Genomic DNA, 26,503 nt, shown 5'->3' on the forward strand with positions numbered 1-26,503 from the left:
ATAACCGAAACCAACTTACTTGAGGTGAGGTAAAACTCCAAACCCTTGAAATCTGGATTTGAAGTTCATCATCATTATATTTTGCTCTCTCCTGCAACGTTTTCCAGCCTTTGACATCTTTGTCTGCAGTGCACCAGGTTTGGTAGCTGAACGCTGTCCCAGTTTGAGTAGCATATCTACAGTTAAAGGTGTGCAAAGATCCACAGCTAAGGGGGTTTGTCTTAGCATCATGAGGAAGCTGGAGGAAGGGTGGAATGGCTGTGGTTTATAACTTTGTGTATATGATATTGAAGTACTCAGAGCAAGCAGCATGTATAACTGCATATTGCTGCAGCTGTATTACAGGACCCTCTCAAGTGCAGACATGTCTGGAAAGCTATCTTAAATTTGTATTCAGTGGTACACTAGTCTCATTCCATGTAACATTACAGATCTATGGGCTAATTTTAAAATGGAAAATGATCTCAATTCAGACATCAATAGAATGTCTGAAAGCCAGTCAGCACCTGAAAGCCTCCTTCGGAGAAGATCCTGAGCTCACAGTTCTTTAGGTAAGTACTGTCCAGCAGGACTCTGTGTAATGGGGGAACAAGTGTTCTCTAGTCCACACCATGCAGTTGTGAGAGCCACTAGCTATGTGGGACCATGAGACACCTGAAGTGGGCTGGAAGAACTAACTTGTAAATTTTATGTAATTTTAATTTATTGAAAATTAAGCAGTATAACAACCTACTGCAGTACTGGACTTTCTCACTTCTGCAATACTGAAGCACTGTCAGTGCAGTTAATGGTGAGGATTGATTGCCGATGACACCAAGGGCTCTTTACTCCGCTATATGCAGTCATAATGTAAACATTGCAAGCATACTGTATTCATTTCTTAAGCTATGGCAATTAGGGGAGACTTTTGCACTCTTAGGGCTTGCAGCCTGATATGGGAGGTGTTTGCTTGACTAATAATCTCTGAGATGGTTAATTGATTATGCATGTGATGAGAAATACAGATTGTAACAAGAATATATACGAGAGGGGCCATAACTCTCGTAGGATTAGTCAGGGACTTTCATAAGAGAAAATCACGAGGCAGTGCACTTGAACTTCCCAAGTTCAAGGCTGGATCAAGTTGGCTACAGGACCCTACAGACGTTGGAGTATGCCTTTCTATGACCTCCAAAATGTGGCCTGTAGCTTATAAAGCTACATGCAGACATAGAATGCAAGCTTCTTTCTCAAACTGTAAGGCATTGTCATGATGTTGGTCATAGATAATTTGAGACAGGAGGCTGCAAATGTTTATAGAATGTTGCATTTCCTCCAGAATATGTTTCGATCAAGTTGTTTGGGCTGCAACCACAGCGCTTCCTCCCTGTTATAGCAAGTTGGTGTTTGGTCCATTTAAAAAATGATGTGGAAATCAGTACTGACATCCCAGACAGACAAAATGAGACACATGATAGCAAAACATATGGCTTGAGTAGGCATCCTTATATGGCCAACACGGACCATAGTCCCAGAAACTCACATAGAGAAAACAGCACCTGCAGCTAAAGCCAAAAACAAAGAGAAGGCAAGAAAGCAATGTGTTATATAGATCGAGCTGCTTTGAGTGGAGATAGCCAACTGTATTTGAATTAAAAAAATAAAATCCAAACCACACCACGTCCATAGAAAGCGTTCTGCTGGTGAGTCTGTGTTCCCAACAGTCACCAGAGAAGCTGCTGCAGTATCTGTAAGCGGTCTGGTTCTAACTGTTTTCTCTGCTTATATACACTATTCAGAACTCTAAATGTGTTTCAGTGCCTTTGGCTAACATCTGAAACATGCATCAGTCCTTTAAGTTTTTAACAGTCTTGTGTGTTTGTTACAGTACTGCATGCTAATTCCCGTGGTGTAGCCAGTTTTCACGCCCTGTTCACATGAGAGAAGACTGATGCACTCAGTTCTGACTGCATCCATGCACTGGTGCTACAGGGCTGAGGCTGCAGAAATTCTCCCGTTTGATAGTAAGATCTATAAATTTTATTTTCTTTTAACTTTTTCAATACTTCGTTGCATCTTAATGGCTAAAGATAAGATGTCCCTGTAGAATCAGGTAATGTTCCCTCCGCCCGCAACATGAGAGCTTATGCTCACATAGATCTTGGAAGGTAATATAATTATCTTTCTTTTTTCTTACTATTTTGATCGAGTTTTACTGGCCAATACTTAGTGGCTATAGTAAGTGTACTAAAGTGGAAGATCACACGCATATACACACTCATGAACATATGTAGTACTAAAGCCCATCACTGCAGCATATCACTAGGTATCAGCTGTGTGCCATTTTACCCATTCTGCCTTTAAAAACATAAAGAATGGGATAAAGAACTGGGATAAATAGGGAAATGTGTGTGGCTAATAGATTGATGATTTTACTATATTGTTACTCTTTATAACAAAGTCATTATTAGATGCCATTATGCTCATCCATTCTATCATTTTTCCAAGGATATATCAATCTTTATTACATACTCTTATATTTTGTGTTTATGAATAGATGGTAATTCTTGAATAAAAGGTGCTGTTCAGATTAAAATTTCCCAGGATACATTAGCATTGATCAGGTCATCATGAGACTGAGGCAATCAGGCATTTTGTCATATTTATTCGTGTAAAATTATCAGAGAAACATTTTACAGTATTTTCATTCCCGTGTTGCAATACGGCATCTTAGGAAACCCTTTTGTCTTTAGTGCTCTTGTCTCCCAGCACAAAGTTCGTTCTGATCAGCAGTTAGCTCATCTGCTCCTTCTGTCTTTTCCTAAGAATTCCACTGAAGTAGAGTTGCAGGAGCAAGTGACATATTGTTGCCTTTGTAGGCCAGTATAATTTCTCTCTTTTCTATTATTGTTTGTTAATTCATCCAGCATGACACTAGAACACACTGTACCTACTAAGAAAGGTCAAGTTTCAGGGAAACACGTCAGGCATTACCAATTGAAGGGCTATTCAGATATCCCACATTGGAGACTGAAATTTTAATGCATCCTATTGAAAAACGTCATTGTTCTTATCACGATAATCATGTTTGTTCTTTTAAATATAAAATATCTTTCAAAATAAGTTTAGCCTCCAGTCACAATACAGACTCCCACACAAATGCTATATTTGGCTGTATTTGTATTTTTCTTATTGATTATTATGCTGTAAATAGCCTCCACATTTCCCACACATTTCAACTTTTAAAAAAAGGTAGCGTGAGCCACTGTGGTGAAGGCTGTTTAAACTTCTCCCCTGCTTTGGACAGTGTGGTTCTGTCTCACTATCACATGTTCTTTTTTGGCTCAAGGCTTTGGTGCCAAGATTCAGTTGCCTTCCTCGATTTTGACTAACCTTTCCGGTTTGTGGGTGAAACCTAGGCGGGTGCTCTAGGAGCAATCTATTTTCTTTGTGCTTCTCCTAAACTCTTCCTTCCCCAGGAGGCCACAATCTCCTCTACCTTCTGCTTTTTTTAGATTTCTAGAGTAAACAGTGTGCCTTAGAGTGTATTGGTCGCTTTAAAGAGCTTCATTTGCATATCTCGTCCTTATCTCTGCGGTTGTCCTAACTTGTTGCTTTTTAAAAACTGTCTCGCACAGTGTTTTTCAGTCCTACATCTTTCCCCTACCACTGCATTCTTCAAAATAGGTTCTTAAAAGTGTAACATTGGCTCTTGCTTGATGCACTGCTTTCGGGTGGAACTACCTTAGTGATTAAGTAATGCATTTTGCGTGAGATGTTACGGTGTTCATTTTTGTGTGGACTGTATTTACTTTCTCCTGATCACAAAAGTGTTTATCTCTACAACAGATGCATTCACCAATCCAAACTTTCCTGTATTCGCCCGATGGGAAGTATTTTAAGAATGATGACATCTTTTCCTTTGTAAAAGCAAGTCAGGTGTGTTTCCAGTGACCCAAATTTAGTTTAACTCCAGCACTACGGGCCGCGTGTTTCCAAAGTATCTGACTATCTGTGACTCTTACTTGTTCGCAGATTTCTTACTCAGTTGTTAGTGAATGTCACTCTTGGCAGTTTAGAGACCACATTCCTCTGAGAACAAGTACTAGGGAGAACGTCCCCAGGCTCTTCGCTTTTACTGCCCTACCACCCAGGCACTCCAGCCACATCCGGTTGCGTGCCCGCCTCAAGTGCCACCTGCATGCCCCCCGCCCCGTCCCTCCGGGCCGCCCCTCCTCCGTGCTGCCCGCACGCACCTGCCCAGGGCGCCCCCGAGTCCTCCCCGCGCCCCCGGCCGCCGGGCATTGTGTACACTCGGCCGGCCGCCCGCCTCTCTTCGCTCGCGGCTCATTACGGATGCTCGCGCGCCCGGCCGCCAGCGCGCGCCCCACTCAGCTCTTCCCGGGCCGCCGCCGCCGCCCCCGCCCCTCCCCCGATCCCGGCCCTCCAGCCCGGGTTTTGAGCCCGGTCCCTCCCGGCCCTCCCGCACCCTGCCCCCGCCGCCCGCCCTCCCCCTCCCGCGCCCGGGACGCGGCGGCCCCGCCGGGGTAGCAGGCTGCGGGCGGCCGGGAGGAGGCTGCGCTGCCAGCCGGTGCCTCGCATTAAAATGAGGAGGAGGAAGAAGCGGCAGCCACAGCGGCGGCGGCGGCAGCAGCGGCGGCGGCGAGGGCTGCAGCCCGGGAGGACGCGCGGAGCCCGGCGAGACGCGGCAGCGGCCACCGCGGCCGGGATGAGTCAACTCCTGGTTTAATGGGGGCAGAGCGGCCGCGAGGGGACACGAGCGAGCGAAGAGCGAGCGACGGGCAGCCGTCCGGGGAGCTGCACTCACAGGCGCGCGCAGACCCCCGCGCGCCTCTCCCGGGCCGCCGGCGACACCGGCCTCGTTGCCCGCGTGGGGACCCCGCCTGCAGTCGGGCACCCACCACCCTCCGCGCAACTCCGCATCAGTTTTGGGGGGCCTCCGGGCGGCGGCTGCGTCCCCAAGTCCCACTGCCATTGTCGAGCTTCTTGTTTACCTCCGACTCGGGCTGAGTGAGAGCTTGGCGACTTTTGGGGGGAGGGGGCGGGGAGCGAGTGGCCGCCCAGGCGGCGGCGGGGTTGCCCTCGGATCTCCCCCTCCCCCCTGCTCCTCCCTCCCCGTCGGTGCTCCCGGGCGCTCCGGGTCTCCGCGTCCATGGGCAGGGAGAGGGTCCCCGGGTCTGTTGTCGGCGACGCCGGCCTCCCAAGTGGCCTTCTAGTGCCTTCCCGGGGCTCTTGGCGCGACCCTCTACCCCTCACCCTCTCAGGCCCCTGCTAGATACCCTCGGTGGGGGTGCGAGGCGGTGGGGAAAAAGTTTAAGGTTTGTTAATCGTAGAAGCGATTGTGGAGGAGGGGGAGGGGGCGGTTGGGAAGAAAGCGAAGTGGCCTTTCCCTGGCGCTCCGGGGTCTCGGACGAGCCTGGCAGGGTGACACCAAGCCGACTTTACACGCTATCCCAGGAGCTCAGAAGGAGGCGGGGGCAAGGGTACCTTCCCCCCCTCCCCACCCTTTCTGAGGTCCTTGTCCGCAGTGATTTTTTTTCCCTCCCCAGTACCACCAGTGTACGGCTCCTAACGGGTTCCGCTTTGTTTTTACGACTCCCCCCCACCCCCAACGAATCACTTGTCAGATCAATTTTACCTTCTCCCTCCTCCCTACTTCCCACTCTCCCCTCCTCCCCTTCCAAACCCCGTTCTCTGAGGTTAGACATTTTACAAGCTAGCTATACTGTTTCTCGAATTGTGACTTTTTTTACTCCCCCCCCACCCCATATCTACTCTTCTAGCTGTTTATTTTTGCCCTTCCCCCGCTTAGCGGGGCGGGGGTAAGGGAAGAGAAAAATAATACAATTTCAGGGGAAGTCGCCTTCAGGTCTACTACCTTTTTTTTTTTTTTTTGTAAATAATAATAATAAAAAGGGACATAGGAAACACCAGTCTTGAACTTCACTTCAAGAACCCGGGCTGCCAAGGAAATCTCCTTTGTTTTGTTATTTATGTGCTGTCAAGTTTTGAAGTGGTGAGTTTCAGGTCGGTTTTGCTAATTTCACTCAGTAAAACTGCAGCTTTGCTGTTGCTAGATAGTAGTTTGTTTCTTTGTCTCTTTAAAAGGTCACAGCGAAAGCTTGGCCTGGATCTGGCCGGCCATATGGAATGGATAAGGGCACGGGTTCTTAAAATGTGCTTCTGGGGTTCTGCCGGGAAGAAAACGACCCTAAGAGGAACTCTTTGAAAAGAGATCCCACGATACAAAAAAGGACAATATATATACTCTTTTGAAATCAGAATTTCGTGATTTTATTTCCTGCTTTTTAAAGGAAATAATTCCTGAGATGGAGTTCATCAGCTTGTTCAGGAAGGATCCTCTGTGGTCTTAGTTTATGGACAGGAAAATGGAACTTGCGGAAAGTAGCCTCTTTCAGTGTGTCATCTATACATTGCTCTAAAATGGTTTTTAAAATATGTAACTCAAACTCTCGAGATGGGCTTTGGTTGTGAGCACAGGTAGTCCAGGCAGGCCTGTTGGCAGTTGCTGGATTCACCTCCAGCCTCAGGTTTGACGAACTTTGGCCTTAGCATAGAGTTTAAAGGAGTATTAAATTGGGTGTTTTATATGCATGTAATTTTGCTTTATAATGCAAACCTTTTAAAGAACTTAGTGTCTAGTAGATGCTTTAGGTGTCTCTTCAAAAAAACAGTTTTATGACTTGTGTGATGTTTTGGCTGTCAGGACTTTAAATTGCAGTCCCTTCAGCTGGTGCTGCTCACTCTGACCACCTAATGCACTCTGTATTAACTTTGATGCTGTTGTGAATTCCCCTCCCACTTTTTTCTCACACATTTCCACAAGGGTTAAATTTTTTCTGTTCAATTCATAGTTTTAAAATTCGTCTTTTACTTTAGGGTAAGGCAATCAGTTTTAGAGAAATCAGCGTTACACTGTGGTCCAGATAAACATAAAGAGTGTTTTGAACAACTTAATAACCATCATTCTAATTCTGGCTTTAGACTGCTGTTTAATAGAATGGAAAAGAGTGAGCTTGATAAAAAGTGGTTCAAAAAGATGCGTTTATTGTTAACGAACCTCATAGCCAAAAGCAGATGGGCCCTCGGTCAAGGGTGTGAACCTTTAGCCCTCAGTGTGCCACCCTTGAGGACAGAAATAAATAACTGTTATTGTATCTCAAACTTTGTAGATCTTGGTTTGACATTCTTAAGGTTGCTTAAAGCCTCCAATCACATGCCTGTCGTCTTTTCTTGATTCTGTAGGATGAAGTAGGGTAAACCTAAATCAGAGAAAACTATTTATCAAAAAGTCATGCTAATATAAACTATCTCTCAGCTGATCAAGGTCCAAATAGTTTTGAGTATAGTAATTATTTTTTAAAGTATATAAGATATTTCAAAATGCTAGACAGCTGGAAAAAAATGCTGTCAGATTCTCTCTGGCTTTTCTAAATATCCCTAGTACTTCAAGGCTAATGAAAATTCATAACATAATTGTGCTTACCTGTTCTGTTTAACAACCTCTATTAGAAAATATAATTTAGAAGTAACTTTGGTATATTGTACCAGTTGCTTTATTATAAGCAGTATTCAAAATCGAAGTCTAATACTTAATAAAACTAAAAATTGACATTTCTCTGAGATTATGATGATCCTAACTTCCTGTATCCTGATGATTTTTTAATACTGGAGATTGTATTTGGTCAGTATTGTTAGGGTTATTTTTATAGCGAGCTTCACAATCCACTTTTTGGGTCTATCACAAAATATTTTCAGGGTTTTTGCTATTTAATTTAACAGCACCCTGTTAGCAATGGACACCTAAATATTAACTCCAGAAGGCAAGTTGTCCTGCTAAAAGACACGGGACATTTGAAAGAGCGCTCACTCCTTCCTGTGTGCTTAGGGGTGAAGTGATCTAGTCATGTGATTGTGCAGTGGCTTGAGATCTTTAACAGGCATGGAACTCTTGAAACTTAGCAAGCAGAAAACTTCTCGCTGCTTTAGCTCATAAAGCAAGTGGTGTTGGGTGTTTGCAGTGTCTGCTGAAGTTCTCGTTTGGAGCATCGATGGCAATGCACGTTAGAGTGTAAGCTCCTAGGGAGCTTGGTGCTTCACACTGTAGTCTTTCCATCCTCCATTAGAAGTATTATAGTCATAGCCTGTCATGAATTTTTAATTTTTTAAAAATTGAGAGTACATGAATATAACTTGTTATTTTCTTTTTTCCTTATGGTATTCTTGTTCTGAAAGTAAGCCCATTTTCCTCATAGTTTTAGCTGAGAAATTACTGTTTTATTCACGTACATTGGTACAGATTCCACAATATTTTGTTAATTTAGATAGAAGCATAACCTTGTAGATCATTACGTAGTTGCACAAATGTGTGTATGGAGGGAAATGTCTAGGGATGAGACGTGTATGGGGCAGGCATAACTGCAGCCCTCCACCCACTGATAACGTCTTCTTTTCCAGTTCTGCCAGGTGATCTGTAAGACAGTGACTGAGTATGGATCATTTGAACGAGGCAACTCAGGGGAAAGAGCATTCAGAAATGTCTAACAATGTGAGCGATCCGAAGGGTCCACCAGCCAAGATTGCCCGCCTGGAGCAGAACGGGAGCCCACTAGGAAGAGGAAGGCTGGGGAGCACAGGTGCAAAGATGCAGGGAGTGCCTTTGAAACACTCGGGCCATCTGATGAAAACCAACCTTAGAAAAGGTAAATACTTGCCAGCTGAATCCTGGAAAGCTGTTTGGTGTCTGCCCAAGGCCACCCTGCGTGGAGGTGTGGGGCTGGAATATGCTGTGTATAGTCTTTTCCTAGATATCTTTCTGATGTAAAATTAAGTGACATCCTGGGCTGTCGTGTCAATCATGTTTTGAAAGTGTGAGTGCTTGTCTTTGCGTGGTCTTTCCGCAGTCTCCTTACAGAGGTGGGTAGTTCTGCAGCTACAGATGTGCAGGTGGCTGCTCGTTGAACTTACGCTGATGGAGAGCACAACGCTGAGTCTGCTCGAGAATCACCCAGGTTTTTTTCCTGGGATTCTAACTGTGAGGGGATTTCAGGACATGGATCTGACATGAGAGCAAAGATTTGTGATGGAATTTATCGTGGTTTATTTTCTGAAGAGCAAAGTAATTATTTAACAGTGGAAAAACTTGCTGATTCTAGTTAATTTCTTCTATACTTGAGAATTTTTGGTAAAGGAAAGGAAAATTTGGGCAAGTTTATAAAGGGAAAAATAAACAAGTGATTTTCTACCAAGATTAAATTGGTGGAGTTTTAACAACTTTGCCTGTGTTGTCCCAACAGGGCAGTTGCTCTGTGGGCTATCTTTATTTTTTCATTGAATAATACATAGGAGTCAGATTTTTTTTGTGTGTGCTTTTCTGAGCAAAGAATAAAAATGCCATCTTTACCAACCCCGAATATTAAGTAGAGAAAGTTAGGGGGCTGAGGAATTTCATTGTGTTTGATGCATAACATTTACCATACAATCATTTATTTTTTTCCTTGGTTTGGTGAAAACAAAGAATATATTGATCCTGAAATAAACAGACACAGCAGTCCGTATTGTTAGATCTTTATCTATTAAAAATGGAAAAACAGCACCTCAGCAAATTCTTTGGCCTCTACTCGTGATTACCCTATTTATTGATTGTTTGCCAAGAATGTATGCATCCTTAAGCCGGGGTAAGAGCATTAAAAATATAATTTATTATGGCTTTTCAAACAGAGTGCATTAATATTGTACTGTGTAGCGCTGAGGCTCTATAAAAAAGACTTTCTGACGCCTGCAAACACACAAGTTCCATAAATTCCTAAATAGGAGATTTCAGCTGTCTCTGGTATTATGTGATATTTGCACAGCAAACTTTAATGCCAGGACAGTTTTAGACAAGGATTCTACAGACTCCACTGCTCCTTATGGCAGCCGTGCTGTTTACACAGGCTCATAAACCTCCAGCAGAAGCCTCTAAGACTGCCTTCAGGTTTAAATCATGTGGTATTTTTAACTTTCAGCAGTGACCAGTACTCTCCCTTTCTAATGCTGGAGGGCTAGGAAGTTGCTGTAGTTGGAAGTCTGGCCAAACACCAGCTTGAATAATCAGACAGTCAGCGAAGGCTCCTGTTTAATATTACTCCCTTTAACAGGAGGGCAACCGTGACAGTTCTCGAGACGATCTAGCACCAGGTTTGTAATTAGATGATCCTGTTGCTACCGTATCTGTAGCCACCTTTATTATCTATAAGGCACCTTTAAATTTGATCAATAAAACACAGAGTCAACCCAGGCTGTTTCAGTGGTTTGAAAAGGTTTCAGTTATTTCATAGAGCTGAGGTCTGAGAAGCTACTCCCTGTTCGACACCTCTGTTTGATTCCATGAGATAGAAACCAGTATGCATGTTTCTGGCTTGCTCACCCAACAGATACCAGTGACAGAGAGAAGGAACCAGAGCGTGGTTGTCTCATTCCTGCTCAAATGCTTTAAAAAAAATGTATTACATTCAAAATTCCATATCTTAAAAATATAGTTTAATTGTGGAAGGTTCTGTGCTTAATACAAAAAGCAAAAAAAATTCTAAGCCTTTCAGTAGTTTTTTTTTTTCTTTAAATCTTATTTTTTATGTGCATGGTTTCTGTTTGACAGGTGCTAGATAAAAATTGTGGCTAAGCTGAGAAAGCCCTAAAAAAAGGGCTGGGGTGTTTTTATTTGTTTAAGAGATTTTGCCAAAATACCTTCAAGCCAAGGAAGAAATCACCAGTTTGCATATTGCTATTTTTGCTGCGGTCTCCCCAAGTTCTCTTCTGATCCCTGACGGGTTCTCTCTCTGGTATAAAACAGCTGAATGAATGACAAGAATATTGGCAAGCTCTACGGCTTGTTTTTCATGCCTAGCCTGCTGGTACTTCCGAATGAGTTTGCGAGCTTTTCTGAGTAAACCTAAAGGGGTTTAATTGTCAGAGCTGGAATCTCTTGTGAACAGTTCACAGAGCTTTGGTGAAGACACACATGTGGGAAGATGTAGCTGTTTTATGGCCGGCTTTTGTTCAGCAGAAACAAGCAAGTAGAGAATTTGTAAAGGGTCTCTCTGGCAGTGGGAAATGCTGGTTCTCAGCAGCGGTCGATAGGCACTGAAACCTTCAGAAGTTAGGGATCTGTGAGTCCATGAGTCCAGGCTATGGAGCCGATATAGGCAGGGATACTGTAGAACTAATTGGGGTCCTGGGTGCCCTGTTAAAGTAACCCTTGTCATCATTTATGCTAAAGATGATGCCCTCCTGGCAGTGTGCCACAGTACTGTTCAGATGCATCTGTTTTTAACCCTTTTCTGTAACGGTTGGAAATCTGACAGTGCACTGCACTAATACCTTGAGTGCCACTGCAGATGGCTTCCAGCTTGTAGACCAAGCCTCTTTCCCAACAGTGGTGTGGCCTGGGCCACTGAGTTGCTGCAGTGGATGGAAGGAAGGCAGCAGAGACGCATTCGACCATCGGTGTCTGCTGCTCATGCCTCTCAGGAAGGCCAGCTTTCCTCTCCCTCTCGGCCATCTTTATCATATTTCCTGGGCAGACACTGTCAGTGTTTAAGACTTAGGCTGCTGTCATGTCTTTTCCCTCAGGTAGATGGGTTAGGTAGTTACAGAAGTGTAAGTTTCCTACTTTACGTGCCTTGAAATAGTGTCTGTGAGGATTGATTTGGTTAGGGTTTGTGTTCCTTTTATGGAACCAGTTAGAGGAAATACGGAAAAGGGCAGAGAAATGATTGTATGGTCAGATAATTTGGACACAAGCTAGTGAAAGCTGTTATTGGCAGAAGAAGCGTGTATACAGTAGGAAGGTGGGCCCTCTGAAGACAAGGGCTGTAAGGCCCTTGCAGCAGATTAGACCAGACACTTAGTTGTCTCTCGGCAGCATTATTGTTTGGTCAGAGCAGTGATTGTGCATTCACTGCTTGGGAGATAAACTGTTACAACGAGAGGCGAGCCTGCCTTACCGTAGGACCAAGTTCAAGTGAAGGAAATGGAAGCATTTCCTTTGCAACTTTTAAACAGTGAGCAACTGCGTGTTTGTCTGTGTGCCTGTGTCTCTCCCCAGTCTGCCTGGGGAGCTCTGTTGTTTCTCTCCCTGTGCAAACGATTTATTTTCATAGCTTAGGTGTCCCCCTTCCAGACTGTTTCTCAAGATTGTCGGGTTTCTGTCTTTTTTGCTGTCTTTTTGATAGGAACCATGCTCCCAGTTTTCTGTGTGGTGGAACATTATGAAAACGCCATTGAGTATGATTGCAAGGAGGAGCACGCGGAATTTGTGTTGGTGAGGAAGGATATGCTTTTCAACCAGCTGATAGAGATGGCGTTGCTGTCTCTAGGCTATTCGCACAGCTCTGCTGCCCAGGCCAAAGGTAAATGGTGCACTCCTGGGGCTGGGAAGTTGCTGGCGCTCCTGTTTGCCTCTCAGACAAAGCAGAGAACATTTTATTCTGAGAGCTGCAGCCTATGCTTTATGTTGGTTCCTTATAGACTGTGGCTTTAAAAATTAGCTTAATTCAGTTTGGTTTAGTTAACACACATTTTGCTCATGTGGAATGTCGAGGTAAATTTTTTTTTTAAATTACTTCAGCTGAATCATTAGTATGCTTATTGACCTTAATAATCTGCTCCACTGAGGACCCACGAGGAAGTGAGGAGCGTATTTGAGCAGATGGACTGCTGAGAGTCAATTTGCATCTATGACTGAATATCTAGTTCTGTTTCTTTTATTCTGTTTCTGATGGTTTTATGGGCTGTAAAGTATTTTTCAATGTTGATTCCCACTGCAATAGGGAATCTTATCTAAATCATAAAGCCATTTAAAACCGGTTCAGCTATGTCTTATTAGAACTTCCTGTAAGTTAGGACAACATGGCCTGATGCATAGGTTTAATTGATGGGTATTTATTTCCAAAATAATAAACAACCCCTATAGTCATTTACATAATTTCACAATTTGGAAAGCTGTGCTGCGGATATCTTCATTGACCTGCCTTTTTGAGGGAAAGGGAATCATTCAGACAGAAATAACAGTATTGCTTGTGGGGGTGGCAGTGCAGAAGAACATAGCCACCTTTCTCTGGGTCTGAGAGCCAGCACTAAGCTTGTCCCTCTTTATCTGGATTAGGGCTCATCCAGGTTGGGAAGTGGAACCCAGTTCCACTGTCATATGTGACAGATGCCCCTGACGCTACGGTAGCGGATATGCTTCAAGATGTGTATCATGTGGTCACACTCAAAATCCAGTTACACAGGTGAGTCAGCAGCAGTTCAAGGGAAATTCTCGGCCTGCCTGTGTGGACATAAAGCTTCTCTAGCCAGCTTGCAGTTTCTGTTTACTCGGGGGTTTGAGACATGCTAATCCAGATTAATTTGGTAACTTTACCCCTTCTGTTATTTTCTCCAGCTTCAATGTATGACTTTGAAATCATCTCCCTCTCTTGAAATTTCTGCATTTTTTACATGCGTTCAAAAGATAAGACTTTTTACTTTTAGTCAATTAAATGATGCATTACAAGAAGGCATTTTACATAAAGTTTACTTAAGAAAAAAATATTTTTGCATATCATGAACAGTGCCATCTGTGTACATTTTGTGAAAGAATGCCTTATTCGCTTTGCCATGATCTTATTTACTTATATCTGTATTTTTGCCATTTTAATTCGTGTGAACAGAGTAGTGGGGGGAAATCAGTTAATACGTTAATGCTTTTCCTGGTGGCTCCGAGAAAGCAGTACACCTTAAATTGTCTTCCCAAGCGCATCAGAGCAGGAAGGTAGAAGTAACATGAAAAAATAGCCACCACAGGCAGCTGATGTATAATTCATGCATCGATACAGCAGATGTGTTGTATAAAGTAATTAACTAATCGGAACAATCAGGAGACCGAGAGCAATCTCCAGATGCATCTGTTTGATTCGCAAAATGAAATCTGTCTGTCTTAAAGGAATGTTCTGCAGCAGGATGCAATCCTGTAATAATCCCCTTTCTAATCTATGTCTCAAATAGTTGCCCCAAACTAGAAGACTTGCCTCCCGAACAATGGTCGCACACCACAGTAAGGAATGCTCTGAAGGACTTACTGAAAGATATGAATCAGAGTTCGCTGGCCAAGGAGTGCCCCCTTTCACAGGTACTCACTAGCGTGTCATAATAATAAGACATCATGGGCAGCCACCACTCGAGGGCTGATGGGATCTCTGGTTTCAAGCAACTGGTATCTGAAGCAAGAATTTGCTAACAGTGCTTAGTGATTTGACCACTGGTATATAAACCTGCCTTATTCATTCTGAACAGAGTTTTTAAAGCCCTTTCTCCCTTGGGGCTGGGGGGCGGGGGTTGTGTCAAAAAACAAAACAAAACAAAAACAGAAACAAACAAAAAACCCAAACTAGTCCTGCAGAAGACATCACACTGCCAGCTCATTTTTAGGTCCACTGCTGAGTCCTCCGAACCCTCTCTAAGGCTATGTGCAGTTGTAAGACCTCAGCTTTGGTTGAGGATGGATGTAACCTGGTGTCAGTGTTACTGTTCATAACTTCAGCATGCTGGCTATATAAAATCATGGTGTTTGCTCTATTATAAAATGAGAAAGTGTTTGCTGAAATAATTGTAAATTATGTATGTATGTTAATTATAAATATAAGAAATTTCTTGCCTGGAACAAAAGGTTCATAGTTACTGTCCATTAGGAGTTTATAACCAATTTTGAAGAATTAGTTCACTATTTAAAAATGGACATCTTTTTTTCTTGAGATGCTTATTTTACCATTAGGGAATTTTGAAATGAGACAGATTTCTTATTGTTGCATTTCATTTTCTGGCATGGATTTTGGTAGAGGACAACTAAGATTCTAGGTTTGCCAAGTATGAAACCCAACATCCTTTGTGCTCAGACTGGGCTTATGTCAGCACAGAGTGGGGTGCACTACCCTCGCATTGTTAAAGTCATTCTATGTTATAGTATTAGTTGGGGTGCTTGCTTAAAGTTTCTTTTAATTCTAGTTGAAGATGTACTTATGAATATTAGTCGCCAGTCATCTTGTGCTGCTCTGCATGAACATTTCTGGAGTGAAACTGGTCTCAGGGCTTGTTTTTTATGACCCTAAGCAGTAGGTATTTGTAGTGCAGGGCGCCTGAGGATGCCTGGGTACCTGAAGGGGAAGCCCATGCATTCAGCCCTGCTCCATTAGAGGCCTCCAGCTCTGCCTTGATGTTAGCAATTTAGGAAAGGAGCAATTCTAGATTAGGCTGTAGCACAGATCACCTGTTCTCTCTTATTAAATGTTCATTTTTTTTTGTATTTGAGAGCAAATTTTTAAAAAATCAGTTCATTTATCCCATCAGCAACTATCTGTCTTGTTCACTTTTAGTTTCTGGTTAAGTGAATTTGCAGCAGTTAAGTCAGCCTGGTGGCATACAGAAGCAGAGCGACTGACTTCTGGGACCGGGCTTTGAAGACAATCCAGAGGACGTACTGCTTGGTTCTTAGCATTTGAAAATTGTGAGAAGGACCTAGAATGAACCATTTTGTTGTTGTTGTTGTTTTTGCTCAGATTTCTGAACACCCCATGTAGCAGTATCCTGTATCTGCCTGTGACCCAGTGTCCCTCTGATTTTGGAAGTCAGCTCAAGAAAAGACTAAAGGTCTGCTCTGTGAGCTGGGGACGAGGATCTGGTGCATGAATTTATTGTACAGTCACATTTAGCCAGTAAACTCCGTCTCTTGTACCTTATACATGAATTATGGATTTGCTTAACGCCATTGTGAGAAATGAATTGAGCATAGGCAGTCATCACAGTAAGCAGAATGATAAGAGGAAATTCGAGGATTAGTCTTGAAGCTGTATACTGGTGGATTTCTTTTCTCTCTCTCTCTCTCTCTCTCTCTCTCTCTCTCTCTCTCTCCCTCTCCCTCTCCCTCTCTCTCCTTTTCTTTCTTTCTTATTTATTTATTTTGGTTTTTTTTTGAGACAGGGTGTCTGTTATGTAGCCTTAGCCACCCTGCAACTCTCTCTGTAGACCAGGCTAGCCTTGAACTCACAGAGATCTGCCTGTCTCTGCCTCTTGAGTTCTGGGATAAAAGGTGTGCTCCATACTGATGAATTTCTAAAGTGAGGTCTTCAGAAGAGGACCCCATCACCATAGCTAAGTGACTGACCTCGGCTGAAATTGCAACCTAAGCTATAGTGGCAATCTTCCCTTTCTAAAAATATCATTGGAAGTAATTGTGCACATGTTAGCAGAAGTAACAGATACTGAAAATTAGTGTTCGGAAAGACTGAACTCCAAATGAAGTTTTTAATGCACTGTAACATCATCTTTGGTTTCTCCAGCATGAGCCCATGATTTCGATACTCAGAATGTTTGCGTGAGTAGCTCCTTCCCTTTTGGTTTCATGGTGAAGGTAGGAAAGATGACTGATAAAGACTTCCTAACACCTACACCCAAAGTATATACTGAGCTTGTCAAAACTGCTCTTCCTTTTGTATTTGAGATTGGTGATAGAAATACTGTGTTGGAAAATGCCTAGCCGATTAATACTGTTCATGTACAGAAAGCAGCCTGATGCCCAGTGGTGCTTCACCCTGCTTCTCCATGCAATTTCTGATTCATTTTCATGAGAACATTTAGCACATTATTTAATAGGAATATGTCGCTATGGACTTTAAAGGTTTTGTTAAATATGTTAAAAAGTTTTGTTAAATAGTGAAGGGTTTTGTTTTAATATATTAAAATATTTCAGTAACAAGAATGGATACAGGATCCCTAAATAACATGTTAGGTTGAAATTCTATTGCTGGGAGAGAGAGGGTGGAAGGGATCAGGATTCGGTCTTACTAGAACTTGCCTGGGGAGCAGGCCCTGACTCAGGCACTCCCAGGAGGATCAGCTGATACTAGAAGCTAAGCAAATGTCCAGTTGATCCTGGGTTCTTAGAACCCTTTGACAATGTGGGAGCTCCTATAGATTAAACTAAAGGTGCTGGTTAATGACTGATCTGAGTCCTGATTTGCTCTATCCGTGTCCTTGCCCAATGGTACGTTTAAAAATAGGTGATGATTCTTTCAATGGGTGCTTAGGTTTTGATACAACAGTGTTTACTCTGCTAATATTTCTAAGGGTTTCTCCAGCTGCAGAGGGATTCCGTAAGTAGTATGTGGCTTGATTCATAGCTCATGCCTTTCTATCTGTTAGTACTTTCCTACCATAATCTGTCGAAGCAGAGTGACATGTGTTTATTAAGTTCTCTGTATCACGTGCTTGTTTATTTTTGTAAAATGTTCTAGGATGTTAAAAATGCTTAGCTCATTATAGATCTGAGATTGGATGCTTTGTTGTTGCCTTTGCGTTTTTCAGTGGCTGTGGTTAGATAGGTCGGCTGTTGCGTTCTGAATGGCAACTACATAGAAGAAAACAGTCTGATTCTGGAACAGAAAAGCCTGTTGTCATGAAACTTTCGAGGGTTATGGATTTAGGATGTAAATTGGGAATTATAAAAGTAAATATTTTGATTTACAATAAAACATTAAATTGGTTGCTTGTTTTCCCTAGAGTTTTAGATACTGAATCCAATCAAACATTAGATGAATATATACATTGCTACAAGGACAAATTATTTTGTTAAAGGTACCATAAGAAAAAGACAATTCTTATTTCTGCCTAATTAATGTTTCTTTCTAGAGATGTTGAGGTCAGATGGCCCTGATTTTATCTCAGTCTGCTTCCTGGAGTGCTTAAGCCTCTCCTCCTCCATCACATCTGCACTCATCCCAGTATTTCAGACCTTGGGATTGCTTTCTGTTTCATTTTTACCTGGAGAAAAGATAACTCCCAGCCATGTCCTTGTAAAGTGAATGAGAATTGCCATTTTTATTTTCAGTTTCCAAAGACACAGAAACAGACTTGAATACTCCGTCTAGTAAACCACACGACAGAAACAGTTTCCCAGATCTCCTTCTCCTGACTGCATCTGTCAAGAAATCTTGGATTTTAAAAATTATTGTTATTATTAGTTGTTTGCAAAATGGATAGTAAAATGCTCTCTTTTCCCCATGACAGTTAGCCTGTGAATGGGCTGGTGACAATCTCCACAGGCATTTGGTAAACAACTCACTTGGTGTCCCATCAGTAGATAACACTGAATCTAGTGTTCAGATCTAATATATGAATACAGTGTGTTTTTCTAAAAACAAAATAAAAACCTTGTACTTTGTTTTTTGTATTTATATGAACTAAAATGACATCTTTCTTAACTTTTAAAATATTAATAGTCACATTTCCTGAGGATATCATCAGTATTCATATATCACATTTCACATAACATTATGAAATGTATTCACATATTAATACATTTGTTCATTCCAAAATATATATTAAACTTTTAAAACATATTGACAGGCTGCCGGTGTATCAGGCATCCTTCTAAGTAGCTGAAAAGTCATGTATAGTTAACTCTGTGGTGCTTCTAATGTACCAAGTGTCGCTCTTTCTCTTAGTAGCAGAGAATTCTAGCCCCATGTTTAGATGAGGAACCTCGGGCACAGACTGTTTGGATGGGTGCCCATGACAACGATAATTTCCAAATCAGAGCCCAGGATGTAAACCAAGGGTCTTTTTGATCACATACACAGATAAAGGTAGTTCCAGGTATACACAATACACTCTCTTTCTTGGAGTTCTGGTATGGACTTGAAGGGATCCATTGCCTTTATTCCAGCTGTGGAGAATCTTCTCCCACATGGGTTTTTGTGTGTTGACTGTTTAGAGACTGGGGAGTGGTTTAAGTTGTCGGGTGGGGTTGGGGGTGTCTGCTGAACAAGACTGTTTGTGAGGATCCAGAATTCTGAGTATACAGTCTTGAGCTCTGGCCACATCCCTTCAGCTCTTCACATCTGCAGGGTCAGTGTGTGTGGTTGAGCCCATGATGGCCTTTTGATTTGAAGATCACTGGTTAAGGTTAGCATTTTTGTTGGGTCTAGTAGGCAGTTCCATGTCTCAGATTTGTTGTCACCAGGTGGGTCTTCCATGATGGACAAGAGTGTAAGGGCCGTTACCCTGAAGAATAACAGTTTTCTGCTTGATGTCCTTACCCCTCCTGCTGCAGAGGTCGCAGTTGCATCAGTGACTGAGCACCATGCTGCTTTGAGGGCAGCTCCCTGGACGACTTCCTCTTCTTTTTAGAGTTCCAGAGGTTCCCTCAGTCCTAGTAACCTTGGAATCTGACATTTGTTTGCTTGTTTATTTATTTATTTTTATTTTTGGAGACAGGGTTTCTCTATATCATCCTGACACTCACTATGAGACCACGCTGGCCTCGAACTCACAGAGGGGAATCTGCCTATTAATATTTGTTATTAGTATTTGCTTTGCCAGATGCTGAACTACTTGCTAAATTAGTAAGCTGTTATTTGATTGTTAATTGGTAACCACCATTGTCAGTGGTGGGCTGCATTATGTAATTGACAAGTTAGCTCTCCGTAGGTATCTATGTTAATTGGCACAACTTTCCATAATTTAACTTTTTGTCCATTTAAACCAGTCAGGACATTACTTTTTCCATTTAGCAATATTGCAGTATGTCTAAAGTACAAGAAGACATCCCCCAGATTACAAGGGTTTTTTTGTTTTTGTTTTTTTAAATGAGGCCCATTCTTAGATGATTTAGATAGGTAGAATTTTGTAGTAGCTCGGCTAGTTTTCTCCAACCTTCAAATCTGTTAATCCTAAAAGCTAACCTTAACAAAGCAACGGTCTAATGTAAAAGAATTAATCCCAAATATCTCATTGGCTCTATCTTCACAATAGTGAAGTATGAAGAATTCAAGCCATGCCAATTTCATGTGTGTAATAATGTGTAGATACTTCATTCTCACCTAACAGATTTTTTTTTAACCTGTGAGTAGGTTGCCTTTGAGCTCAGAATCACCAACACAGGAGAAAACCACATCGTGAGAACATGGCTCTGTGCCTTCGTGAGCTTTGGGAGGCTTGAGAAAAGACCTAGACTGAGAGAATGGCTATTAAACACTACTTTCTAATTGTTAAAGAGAATACTGACAACCAAATCGTGCTAACCAAGCTAATTTCCTTGTTAAACAGAACTAGTTTGAGATAGTCCTTGAACATTTCCCTTCTTGGTACTGAAGTTTCAAGTTGGTCTTTATCCAGATTTGCTTGTTAAATGCACTTTAGTTCAGTGCCAGATTTGGACCCCTAACAAACTCTTCTGGTTCAGAATAATCAAACAGATACACAAACTGGTTTCTGCCTCTTTCCTGGGAAACCGCCTGATTATAACATACTCTGAGTATAAAGAAACAAGCAGGCCTTCAACATAACGGGAGCAGCGGCCTGGCTCTGCAGCTCGCTGCCTACTGAGACAAGGAACATGCTGGCTGCTGGGACTTTAAATTTAGACTTAAAAGTTATTTGTTCTCTTTAGCAGTTTTAAAACACTTCTATTAGGAATTGTATGTGCTTTGGTTTTAATTTTAACTCATAACGACTGTAAAACACCCTGGGATGTGTGCATGAAGGGTGCTACAGAAGCATCAGAGGACTGTGGGCTGGATGACGGGCACACCTTTAGTCCCAGTACTGGGGAAGCAGAGGCAGGCGGGTCTCTGAGTTCAGGGCCGGCCTGGTCTACAGAGCGAGTCCAGAAAACCCTTTCCTTCATCAGTGTAGTGAACAAGCGCAAGCATCGTGATTGCCAGAAACAGGAGCAACTGACTTTCCGCGCTCCGATTTCCGCAGGAGAGGAGGGAGGGGATGGAATCGTTACTGTGAGCATTGATTCTCAGTTCAAAAGTGGACAATAAGTTGAGTTGTTTGTCCAATGGCATGAGTGGCTTAAAATCACGTTTCTGTGTATCACATGGTTTAAGAATAGCTTGTAACCAGGCAATGGTGACTCACATCTTTCATCCCCGCGCTCTGGTGGCAGATGTGGGCAGGTCGCTGTGACAGCCACGGCTACACAAAGAAACTGTCAAAAACAAAACAAAACCAGCCAGGCAGTAGTGGCACATGCTTTTAATGCCAGCACTCTGGAGGCAGAGACAGAAGGATCTCTGTGAGTTCAAGGCCAGCCTGGTCTACAGAGTGAGTTCCAAAACTACAGAGAAACTCATTAAAAAAAAATAATAAAAAAAGCATTTTAGATATATTTTGATTCAGTCTTTTTTCTTTTTTATTAATGTAAACAACCAAAAACTTTTCTTTTGTAGAAAAGTAAAGGATCATATATATAATTCATTCAAAACTTTAACAAATACTTTTAGCTTTAAAATCATTATAAAATTATGACATTTCTAATGAAAGTGAGGGGGGTTAGAAACTGTGTTCTCCAATCTTTAAATCTGTTATTGATTTATGTCCATTTGCAAATTAAACAGATTTGATACCTTAGTGTCAAAGAGGGTGTTACCTCATTAACGACTTCACCCTCTTCCCAAGCACTCCAGGTTGTTCTGAGAAGACTTGACAGAAATTGACTGTCAATAGACCAAAGCTGGGTTTTGTTTTGTTTTGTCTTGTTTTTGTTTTTGTTTTGGTAGGATCATGTCATGGTATTTATGTGGAGGTCAGAAAACAACTTCCTGAAGTTAGTTCTCATTTCCCACTGCATGGATTCTGGTTTGTGCTCGGCGAGTCTTCCCTGCTGAGTATCACACAGGCCCCAGGATCTTTGCCCATTCTAGCAAGCACAGATCCTGGCACATCGCAAGAATTCAGGAATTTCTGCTGCACTAAGACATCATCATATGATGGCTGTACATTTATTTTATGGGTGATATTAACAGTTGTGTTGGAAGAGCTTTGTAGACATTCTTTTCTGCAGTATCCTACTTTGCAAATTGTTTCCGGTTATACTTAGCTCTTCCTGTGAAGTTTACCTAACCAAGAGCAAATGACTCCTGAGCTTTGCTTAGGAGAGCTTATTGCATTGTGGGTTATCTGGTGTTTGTGTTCTGCAGAGGTTGCAGCACTTACCTGATTTTAAGCAGAACAGTAGTCTTGGGAGTCCAGAGGCTCAGCAGTCTGAAGACTGCTAAAAATGAGCTAACCGTCTATCACCATGAAGCACAAGCTTCGTTGACAGATTTCTAGCATTATTACATGCACCTTTGCTTTTTCAGGGTAGTTTCAACTGTGCCCTATTCAAGACCCACATTTTCCTTTTCTTTTAACTGTTACTTCCATTTGTTCATTTTCTTAAGGGAAAGACCAGGGGGTGGGATGGGTTTCAATAACAGCCCAGTGATTTACGGACAGGTGCTGATGCTGCCAATGTGAATGCCTCACCTCCCTCCTCCGTGGCTGCTCTAAAGCCAGGGCCTGGCATGGCAGACGTCATTTAGAGCTCTAAATGTCCAATCTACACTTGGCTGTGTGAAGGTCTAGAGTCACCTGCACTTGTATGCCATGCAGTCCTTCCCAATGTTGTTGGGTCATTTTACTTAGAGGTCATGACCAACAGCATTGATCCTAAACTGAAGGATTTTCCTAACATTGATAGGGTTGAAGCCAGATATTTTCCTTTATGTTTAATCTAGAGGTGACATTGGTTTACATTTACGTAGTAGTTGTGGGAAATTTTGTCTGAGAGCCAAGAGTGTTAAGCAAAACATGGACATCAAGGGCAGGCTTCCTCTTTTAGTTTCCTGTGAGAGAACAGTCATAGGAGAATGCAGAGTGTAGACCCCATAGTGGAGCTCCAGCAGACTGGAAGTCAGATCTTACTTTGTCAGGGAATGAAAAGGGTTTGCTCAAAGGTTTACTGAGGTCCTGCCCCTTCCCCCCAATATACATACACTCAGTGTTTAAGCAGTGTGGTTTCAAATCTAACAATGTTCATATGAAGAAAGAATGCAGAGAGAGAGTTGGTCTTCTTGTGGACAGTTTCAGAGCCTAGCACAAGTCCTTCTGTTGGGAAAAGTGAGTTATTCAAAAGCCCAGAGTTTTTGTTTTTACTTCATGCTTTACAGCCTTTCGAAAATGCTCCATGTCAGACCCAAAGAGCTAATAATGAGTCTGATGATTTTTCTCTTCTAAGTTCAGGTAGTAGAAATTGTTTCTTCTATAAAGATGAGCCACTCACACAGGGCATCAGAGAAGGAATCTCTCTGATCTCCTCCCTCCAGTGTTTAAATGAGCAGAGTTTCAGGTTTATCTAAATCAGATTTACCCAGATGCAGGCATATCTAAAGGAAGTGCTCATGTAAAGTCTACTTAGGTTAATATGATACTTAACCCAATAACATTTATATTTTTAATAATTATATCACAAGCAAGATGTTAAGTGGCTTTAAACTTCCTGTAAACACAGCTCTAGGTAGAGATGTGTGTACAGGGTGTGCTTGAGAGTGATGTGTGCATTGCACAATTGATTCTCCCCTGGTGTCTCTGGAAAGACAATCCCCTCACGGATTCTCAACACTGATTGGAGCAGTGATGGTTACCTTTCAGTTTTCTATATTATGTACACTTCTGTTGAAATATTATATACCCTTACTACTAATACTAATAATATACCTTTTGGCAAATACTTTGCAATTTAAGCTCTTTACATATTTATGCAAGTGGTTTGAGGTTTTATTGTAGAAGAAATGAGGACAAGATGGAGAATTTGGTCAAGTGTTGTATTATCTAGAGTTTGTATAAAATTACTTTAATTATATGGAAGAAACAGAGTAACCGCACCGGTGTTTTCTTTGGAAGCTACAACTTGTGCTGTTATGTAATTAAGATACCTGTGCTGTGCAAAATGATGATGTTTTCACCTTTAGAAAATACATTTGGGGAAATGAGAGTAGAGGTGGGTGTGTTTCCTTTCACTTCTTTGGTATTCCTTCAGAACTTTATAACGGCTTTTCATTTTTGGTGATGTGTCCTGACCTCTTTGGAAGAAAACACCATTTCCAGGCACCGGGAATGATCAAGAATGGCAAGAGCTCCCCCAAACTTTGACAGCTGGAGCTTAAGAGAAATTTACAAGAGACCCATCTTATCGTGACAAATCGAGATTGCAGATGTGCTCTGGTAGTGTCCCCCAAGAGAATAGCTTAGAGGGCAGTAGAGTCTCCAGAGGGAAGAATTGGGGGGCATCAGCTAACAGCAGGCACTCCGTGATCCTGTCCGTGATCCTTTCACTCGCTGTCATAAATGGAAGTCCATTTATGTCCTTCCCACCCTCAAACACCAGATGGGTCCTTGCTCCTCTCTTCCTACATGATCAGGCCCTGCTACCATCCCATAGGATGTGCCTTACAAAGGAAAGGCTCTGTATGTGGTGTTTTTTAGCCTGGGGATTCAAACAAGACTCCGTTAACAGAGAGGCTCTGTCACAGCAGGATTTGTATATGGAGCTGATTCAACTATGTTTGATGGCAAGTTTCAGTCTGACTTTTGAATTTTTCACAGATATATAAAGAACTGTTAGGAAAATTCATCCATAGGTAGTCAGGTGTTGATTTAGGAGGAGGGACACATTCTTGGGAAATTGTGCTTTCCAAAAACAACAACAACAACAACAACAAAAAACCAAAACCAAATAAAAAACAAAAAACAAAAAAAAAGGAAAAAAAAACAGGAAATAGTAATGAGCTGGCAGTTAGTGCAGTGTATTGTTTGGGAAAATGTTCATTTCATTGAAAATTACAAAAAGTGTTAATTCCTCCTTGCCGTTAATGTAGTAGATTTTAAAAAGTTGTGTTTAATACCTCCTTGCCCTTAATACAAATAAATAAAAAAGTTCTGTCAAGATTAGTGTTCTAGGGGCTGGAGAAATAACTCAGCGGTTAAGAGCACTGACTGCTCTTCCAGAGGACCCGGGTTCAATTCCCAGCACCCACATGGCAGCTCACAACTGTCTGAAAATCCAGTTCCAGGGGACCTGACACCTTCATATCAATGCACATAAAATAAAAGATAAGTAAATCATTCTTTAAAAAAAAAATTAGTGTTCTAACACTGCAAATAACGCGTGAGTTTCCCACAGCATTCAGACTGGACAGAAGTTAAAGTTCATTTTTTTTGTTCTTGTTTTTGTATATTTTCCATGTGTAGGTTTTTCTTTCAGATAACAGTTATTTTCGACTTTATGCCAAAGACATCAGCCATGATGTGTTTTCATTTCAAACATGGGTAGAACAAATAAGTATATTCTAGGTGATGGAAGACCATGAGATTGACCTCACAGAGTGAAACCTGTGGAGATCTCCACTTCAAAACCCAGATTCTTTCCTACAGGGAAAGATACTCCAATTCCTTAGCTGAAATTAATTAGCATTCAGAAACCAGATCGCATGTTTTTGGGTATTCATGAGATCTGTTTGAAAAAAAAATGTTTTTAACTTGTAGAAATGTGTTGCAACACACAGATGGGAAGAAAAAGAAAAAAAAAACCTCTTTAGCAAGCACTGTGTGTAAAAGGAATATTACATTTTACACGCTCCTGATTGCTCTGTGTAAACAGTTTTTGACATCTGTCTTTATAGTTTCGAGGAGAGGAAGACTTTGTTAAAAGAATCATTTTTATCCAGCAGCCACCGTTTCAGTCTTGCTTTACCTGTATTATGGAAGCAGATGGTCCGCATGTCTTTTGAATATTTATAACTATCAAAAACAATCTCTTGCTATTCACCCTTAGGCTTATGAGATGTCAGGACTGTTCTGGTTGGAAAAAAAATCATCTTGGGTGTTTACAGAAAGAGGATTACATTAAGCTGAAATGACTATACATTTTCCAGTTTAATATTTGTCCATCAGCTGTTTAATCGTATTTAGATAATTGTGTAAATAAGATGTGGTAGCCCTTGCCCTGTCTGCTGAAGGAGCCGGCAAGCTTTCAACGTGGGTGAGCCACCATTTTGTAGAAGCTGCTTCTGTCTCTTCCCATCTCAGCCTACACCCAAGTCCCAAGCAAGTTAGGATCCCGGCAGTCCTGTTTAAAAAGCCAGGAGACCTGCAGAAGCACAAGGCCCTCATGGAGCCCTCAGAAACCCCAGGGAGCTGCTAGCTGCCTGGCTCCTGGGAGCTTTGTCACATGCAAAGGCTGAGCAGCCGCCCACCCCTGTAAAACAGGCCTGGCATCCTCCTCCCTTTCCCCAGCTTGCCCTGCTTCTGGGTATTTTGGAAAACTTTTGGAATAGTGGGGGTTAACTGGTTTTTTTGACTGGAAGCTGAGCAATCAGAGATAACAGATTTTGCTGTGGTTGGTTGATTTGGCAGAAAAGCATGAACAGTTTTGGTTTAAATGATTGAATAACCTGATTAGCATTGTTTTGGGGTGTTTTTTTTTCTTTGAGGGGGGTTGTTAAAGGCACAACAAAGCAGTTTTAAGGGTAATCAGATTGCAGCCCCTTCCCGGTTGATAATCTTGTCCTTGAGAAGGCTTCTCTTCTCCCAAACAAGTCCCCTTGGCCACTAAGATGGCCAAGCGGAACAGTCAGGCCACCTT

General features: G+C 42.1%; 1 protein-coding gene across 8 annotated transcripts in view; it reads left to right on the top strand.

Annotated features, from left to right (window-relative positions):
• The window catches only part of Satb1 (SATB homeobox 1), a 91,336-nt gene that overhangs the window by 14,516 nt on the left and 50,317 nt on the right, over positions 1-26,503 (top strand). For 4 of the 8 annotated variants that reach the window (XM_048455151.3, XM_048455232.3, XM_085679366.2 and 1 more), the window contains exons 2-5: positions 8,479-8,723; positions 12,234-12,410; positions 13,166-13,292; positions 14,047-14,170. In XM_048455151.3, coding sequence (XP_048311108.3) covers positions 8,513-8,723; positions 12,234-12,410; positions 13,166-13,292; positions 14,047-14,170 — 639 coding nt within the window. In that variant the 5' untranslated portion in view covers positions 8,479-8,512. Of the gene's footprint in view, positions 1-5,020; positions 6,017-8,478; positions 8,724-12,233; positions 12,411-13,165; positions 13,293-14,046; positions 14,171-26,503 lie in introns of those variants that run through there. The other 4 variants (XM_048455059.3, XM_048455452.3, XM_048455579.3 and 1 more) reach the window with 2 other exon arrangements.

This window comes from Myodes glareolus, chromosome 18, assembly GCF_982192425.1.
Source record: "Myodes glareolus chromosome 18, mMyoGla1.1, whole genome shotgun sequence".
NCBI classification, from domain to species: Eukaryota; Metazoa; Chordata; class Mammalia; order Rodentia; family Cricetidae; genus Myodes; species Myodes glareolus.